Source organism: Euprymna scolopes, chromosome 11, assembly GCF_053919585.1.
Source record: "Euprymna scolopes isolate OS-2025 chromosome 11, ASM5391958v1, whole genome shotgun sequence".
Classification (NCBI taxonomy): domain Eukaryota; kingdom Metazoa; phylum Mollusca; class Cephalopoda; order Sepiida; family Sepiolidae; genus Euprymna; species Euprymna scolopes.
In genome coordinates, this window is record NC_136492.1 from 55,086,991 (window position 1) to 55,094,490 (window position 7,500).

Consider the following 7,500-nt stretch of genomic DNA (forward strand, 5'->3'; position numbering starts at 1 on the left):
TAATGTCTTCATGTGTCTTGTGTTTATGTTCGTTATTGTCTTCTTTTTATTGGATGTATATCCTCGTTAACTTGCGTTCTTTTTAGTTGTTTAGCATTGTTGTTTTTTTGTTTTTACTTTGTTTTGCTTATTTGCTTTTGTTTATTTTTGTTTGCCCTAAACATTGTATATAGACACTGAAGCTTAGGGGGCTAATGTGATAAGGAACATATTTGTAGGAGACGATCTCGGCGAGAAGTTGATCAGCAAGGTCCTTGCTTGCGCTACATTTAACTTTCAACATGTTGGTACGGTCGAACAACAGGGAGTGGAAAGGGAATTCCAAAGTCAAACAGCTGAAAGAAAGAAGCCAGATGAATAGAAAATTCTTTTGTTCAGGGAGTGCAAATTCACTACGTTGATCAGAGCACATGGGTGTCACACTGCAGCGATGCGACAGAGAGTGAATATTAGCAGATAATGTGGGACCTAGGTTAGAATTTTTTTTGCAATCAGGCCAGAAGCAAGGCCATTTTGCTTTCATGTTTTTATTGGTTCTGGTCGTTTTTATTATGTATTCCTCTTATGTATTTTTACTAAGGTGTCACCGCTTATCAAGGCTAAACTGCCACTCAAGTATCAGGGATAAATGACTATCAGATGGACGGTAAGCAAATACTGCGATAGTTGATAATGTTTTTGGTGAGCTCTCGTTCTGTCAGCCATTCGCATTTCTCATTTAATAATGAAGTTTGCGTGGAGAGGATACTGATCAACTAATTCGAGATGATATTGATTATTTTCACAATCTCTTGATTAACAATAGAAAGTGGAATTATGAGGTTTGCGGGGGTTTTATTCTGATTAAATCTACCTTCAAAATTATCGATAATATTGCTCATCTGAAACTCTGAGAATTCTAATGCTTCTTTGGCCTGTGCAACCTTTACATTGCGATATATTATAGATATCTTGAAACGCAAAGATATAAATAAATTGTATTTTGAGTGTCGCCCACATTAACGATATAACTTTTTACCTTACAAAAATGTGTAACTTACAACTGATACAAAGTGCTTTATCCACTACGCTATTGGTTCAAGGGTGATAAAACAAGAGCATGCCACTTCCGTCAATTAAATAAAAAGGTTCTTTTCACATTCCGTGCAGATTCCCAAGTTATGTTTCGTTTTAAAGTTGTGTTTTTGTTTCTTTGTTGACGACATTACAGATGTTTCTTTTGTTTTTATTTCTTTGCTTTTAATAATTTGTTGTTTTTATAATGCTTTGCTGATGTTTTCCCTTGTTTGTTTGTATACTGCCTTTAATGTTTTATTGTTTATGTTGCTTCTTGCTCGTTCAAAAATGTTTTATTTTATATATTTTGTTGTTCATTATCTCTATCTTCTATCTATTCTTCTTGTTCTATCTATTCTTCTATCTATCTATTCTATTTTCCTTCTATATCTATATATAAAATGGCCTCATTTTTCCTGTGTGATTTTGACCTTAATAGGCTTAAAAATCAGGACATTTCATACAAATGTAATATGCCCAAACTGCAGCACAATATCTGAGGTTTGTTATAGGCCTATTACCTCTCAACTTCCTCGATAATCTTAGATCCCTATATTTTTCTTGCTGAGAATTCACGGCCAAAATCAGTTATACTCAATGGAAGTGATAAAATCTTTTCTCTCTATTAAATTCCTCCTTCCCCCGCGACCATTTAACACCGTCGCCGGATCGTTCATAAGGAACAGTTACGAAGGAACGCCGGTTTGAATTTTCTTTTCTCAGTAATTGCTTAAAAAACTGGAATTAACCGAATCGAAGGGTTATTTATGCCATTTTTTTTTTTTTTTGCGTTTCACTTTGTTTTTGGCTTTTGGTTTTCCAACCACGTTCTTCCATGAATTTTTGCTTTTGTTTTTCCGATTTCTTTTATAAAGAAGTTTTACATTTGTTCGCTGTTTCCTTTTTATTTCGGTTTTGCCGATTTTTTTTTTTTTAAGAAGTTTATCGTCGTTTTTCATTTTTTTTAATTAATACAGGGTTATTACTATGTTAATGTTTTAATTAATACTTTATTTGTTATTACTTCGCTTACACACACACCTTCAAACAACCGGACAACGTCGGGTACCCCCCGCTAGTTCATAATAACGTAGCGACTTTCAGCTTGGATTTTAAAATTACGAAATTGCTTTTCTTTTTTTTAAATATAAAATATGATTGCGATAAATTAGGCTGATTCAAATGTTGGATGTTTTTGACAGTGTCAAAATCTGACTAGGCTGAGTTTAGCAACGAGTAGCTTGTTCTAACAATGAGCCATACGTAAGACACTTTGAATTAATTTTAGGAAGGACTAGCTGCATATCCCCGGTGTTGTCAGATTAAAAGATATTGGCGGGTGGAGGTTTTAGTCCCATATTATATAAGATACACTGAATATCTTTGAATAAAATGAAATACGTATTATATACGTTTGAAGCCAAAACAACTCATTATTACAAAATAAACAGACATTTATTTGTTCGAAATTTATATTGAAATTCGTAAATATATTTCCAAGGAAACCTTTATCTTCAGTATATCTTTTTTTTTTTTTGCCATGTTCTTGTTGGAGCAGAGAATAAGCCAGTAGAATCTCGTTTGCTGTTTTTACGGTAGTTTTTTAAATCTCGGAACGGTGCGTTTGGTCATTTTATTCAAACTCAACAAGCGCTTCTAAGGTACAAAATCTTAACGTGAATTCCACGTGACCAAACGCACGGTTCTGAGATTTACAAAACTACCGTAAAAACAGCAAACGGGATTCTACTTGCTTATTTTCTGCTCCATAAATAAATTTAATAAATTAAAATAATATTTCTAAATAGAACAATGAAGGCAATTTTATCACCACAAATAATTAATACGGAGCTAATTATTAAAATAGGTTTTCTTTAATGCAATATGCAAAATGACGTTAGTTCTTGAATGTAGATTCTCTTTGAATACATAGTATAAATGGAATTCATGCTGAAATATAAATGTGTAAATGTCCGTTTTCAGTATGAAAATTAATTTGTGAACAATGTACCATTTCGCTTATTAATCAAATTGAACAAACAGGGGAGATACGACTTTATTAAAATATAAGATTCAAGCAAGCAAGGACGCCCGAACGGTCTACAGAATTATTAAGATAACAATAGAAGGCAAAATTCCAAATCACGCTAAATGTCAGTTCCTTGTTTATAAACATTGAATAAAAACGCGTAATCGAAATAAAACCAAGACAAGATGGATTAGATGACGCATTCAGTATGGTCCACAATCTAGTTAATTACCGGCCTTTGATATTAAATTTTCTTCGATATCTTTACACGGCCTTAAACTAAAAACGTCAGGCTACGATATCTGTAGAGCAATACGAAAGAAATGTATTTCAAACGCATGCAAATAGAAATAAAAATAAAAATGAGACTAATCATTTTTTTTAATCTGCGTCGATTTTTTTTTTTATTATTGATATTTTTTTTGTAGTCTTTTCTCTAAATTTCAGCATTTTCTTTAGCTCTTTCTCTAAACAATTCCCGCAAATTACATGAAAATCCTTTTACCTCAAATGTTATTTTATCTTTCTTTCTATTTCCAGAAAGCGCCATTGGTGTTCGGTTTTAAGAACAAAACGGATATGTTTCGCATCGACGAAAGGTAAGAAAATAAAACTGCGAGAAATAAATAGGATGGATGAATACTTTAACACTTCGGGCGCTGCATTATTTCATGCAGCGTATCATGGCCAAGCATAGCCTGGCGATGACCACCCTTCTCCAGGATTCAGGCCACATAGAGCACCTGGTATTGCGAAATGGTAACCCATTTTAATACTGTAAATGTTAATCATGATTACGTTGCCAGACTGGTTCTCGCAAATCCTCGAAATTAAGCGACGTGAGCTTGGTTAGTATTAAATGAGTAAGGAAGTAAATAGACAACCTTATTATCAGTTAACTAGCTGTCATTATCATTTAACTAGCTGTATATACCCGGGCGTTGCCAGGTTGAAACATATTAGTAGGCGGAGCGTTTAGTCACTTCTTACGATTTTCCTGAAAGTGATAATTTATGAATTTATGAAAGCATGAAAACGCATTCATTTTCGTCTATGAAAATTAAATGGGTCATAACTCTCATAGCTTAGAAAGGGAAATGACGTTCACAGCTTAAATAAACTCCTGTCCGTTTTTTAAAGGCAACTGGTGTCGATTAATAGTAATTGAAAATTAATTAAATATAAATTTTAAAAAACTCAACTTTAAATAGCATTTTTACATAGAGGAATTTAAAATGTTCTCTTGCAACAAACAATTAATAACAAAGAGCCAATTATTAAAATAGATTTTCTTTGATGTAATATGCAAACGATGTTAGTTCTTGAATGTAGATGTCCTTTGTGTAAATAGTATATACAGAAATCACGCCGGAATGATAGTGTGTAAACGTCCGTTTTTAGTATGAAAATTAATTCGCGAAACAGTGTGCCCTTTGTACCTGTTAATCAAATTGTGATCAGACAGGAATACGACTTTAGATAATGAAGATTGCGTTAAGAGGATATTGATCGACTATTGATTATTTTCGCTGTCGAGTGAATTAGACAATCACTCGATTTACAGTGAAAAGTGGAATTACGAGGTTTGAGGTATTTTGATTCTGATTAAATCTACCTTTAAAATGAATTATAATACTGTTCTTCTGAAACTCGGGAATTCTAATGATTCCTTGGTCTGTACGACCTTTAAATGATATATGATAGATATCTGAAACACAAAGATATTAATTAATATTAAATGTTTGATTTCAACTTTTCACTGTCGCTTTTTCTGGTGTTTCTTTGTTAATCATACAGCTCACTAAGATCGTGCCTAAGGATTGTAATATCTGCATTAAGTCTTCCTCGTTAGTCGTAACTTTTTATAATCCTGCTGGATTCAATATGTTCAACCCCGATACCGAGAACAATAAAGCTCAGCAGTTGCATGCGAAGTCGGAGAAGGTTTGGCCCTGGAGGGTCAAAGAAATAGCGAAGAAGTAAAGTTAACACTTTCATTTCATTAATTTGCGGTTCTTTGCTCGCCATTCTAAAACATGACTACAGTATGACGTATCATGATGTGGACTCCTCTTGAATTCTCACTATAGTCGTTTCAGCCTGGTAGCTTTGATACTACCACGTTGCTACCACTCCTAACACGGTGAAGAGGGGTTGGAATATATATTTTTTTAAAACTTCTGTTTATACAGCTCCGAATTTTGATCGTCTTTAGAGGAACCAGGAAGAAGCTTACCGACATACTTCTGACCTATTTCACTTCAGAGAAATAAGATTTTTGTTTTTGGCATTACGAATACCCGTATAAATTTTGACATTCTCTTATTTTTATTATTATAAATGGAACTTTCTTTCTTGTTTCTTATTTATATTAGACAATCGAACTATTTGAGATTTGTGTGGAAAGGTATAAAAATCCCCAGATTTGACTCATAATCAGTTAAAGTTAATTAGGAAGACCAAATGTTTTCGTTTAATCAATGGTCGTGTGAATAGGCATTTGCTTCCATTTTCAATAATTTAATGCTGTATTTTGAATGTCACACAAGACAATTGTTCTCTTTTTTCCTATAGCGTTCCAGTTATTCTCTAGCTTATAAACATCATAAATCCGCATAATACTTTTTGTTTTGTTTTGTTTTTTTTAACTGATGTGTAGAGGAAATGGGTTTGAGAAACACAACTAGTCTAAATATTCCTTTATTTATCCGTATTATTAGTGTCACAAAAAAGCACCATCATCGCAAACATTAATTAATAAGAAAGGAATTACCTTCCTTCGTAGTCGCTCTTTATCGGTTAAAAATCATTAAAACCATTTCCTCTTCAAAAACTAAAAAAAAAAGTATGGTTGTCTGTTTTCGGTTTCAAATTGGTTATTTTATTTGATGATTAAAAAATGTCATGTTCAGAGGAGATTTTTATTATAAAAATGTGCAGGTTTTTGACATCTGTTTTTTTTTTCATAATTTATATTTAAAAATATTCATTAAACATAAGTATGCGTTGCATGTTGAATTTCTATTTTTTAAAATCTCATTTTTTTAATCAATTCATTTTAGCTTTAAAAGGTTGAAAAGAATTTGCAAAAAATTGTTTTAAATTCGTCGATTTTTTTTGTTTTATTTTATTCTTTATTAATTTTATTGGTGTGTTTAAAAAAATTGTCGAATACCGTGGAATTTCGACGGGTCCTACTAGTAGTAAATCATCTTTTAAATTTATAAGAATTATTGATGCGACATGTATCCGCCACCATTGACCTTTGCACTCTTAAATTAGGAAATCATTACGCCATAAGTAGATTTATTAGCCCAAACACTGAAAAAAATGTGCGAATTTATGTTGCTATCTTGATAAGCTTCTCATATGGGAACATATCCTCATAATATGAACTGCTTAAACAGGGTGTCCAAAAAGTCACTGAAGAGTTTTAAACTTAATAGAATTTGTTTTTATTGTATCATTTTTTTAATTTTAACACAATCTGACATTTAAAACTATTTGTTTAAAACATTCAAACAATCTTTATTTATGGCTAGCTGAAGTACCTAACGTTGCCAGGTTGTATATGATATATTTGAATATTTTGTCCTCGTACATTATAATAAAATAAATTACACAAATCTACTGGAAATCATAACTTTAGGAAAGGTATTTTGTTTAAACAAAATAACACGTTTGCACTGAGATTTAAATAAAAAATAATGGGTTCATTATATTCCGTGATCATTAATTGATAGATAATGAAAATTCCTTAAAATTGGTTAATTTTCCTGATTTTTGGTGGATTTTGTGTAAAGTGGAGGTGAAAATATTTATTAATTTTGAGGATTGGTATTTATTTTGCACATACCTAGATATATAGGTATTTCTTCGGATATTTGAATTAACGTCTGGAATGCTTATTTTTTTATAAAAATAAAGAAAAACGTACGTATTCAGAATCGTTAGAATTTTTGATTTGAAAGTAATATTTGTTTGACTAATCCATAAATGAATAATAAATAAAGATATATAGGTTTTTCTTCGTATTTACAAATTCAAAAACGCGAGTAAAATTTACGTATTATTTCATTTTTATTTGATTAATACAAAGACATAAAAGAAATAAGTTGGTGTCATCAGCTAAAATCGAAATCAAAACATCTAACGTTCCAGCCGGATATTGCTGTAACGAATATGAGCATGCGCATAAAAACAAAAATGTCGGCTAGTGGGAATGAACATTTTGCCTGTTAATTTGCCGACATCTGTACGCGACATACATGTATTAAACAAAGATATTACTCGCTATAAACCATCTTTGGTGCATGAATATTATTTTATGAGAATTTCAGTGTTATGTGACCAGTAGTTTAAGAGTTTACACACACACATACATCTACTCTTTTATTTGTATAGAAACAATGTCT

General features: G+C 31.8%; 1 protein-coding gene across 7 annotated transcripts in view; it reads left to right on the forward strand.

The window, feature by feature from the left end:
* LOC145287853 (protocadherin Fat 3-like) overlaps positions 1–7,500 on the forward strand; it is a 1,926,363-nt gene that overhangs the window by 1,429,274 nt on the left and 489,589 nt on the right. For all 7 annotated transcript variants that reach the window (XM_080135727.1, XM_080135730.1, XM_080135731.1 and 4 more), the window contains one exon: positions 3,626–3,684. In XM_080135727.1, coding sequence (XP_079991853.1) covers positions 3,626–3,684 — 59 coding nt within the window. The remainder of the gene's footprint in view (positions 1–3,625; positions 3,685–7,500) is intronic.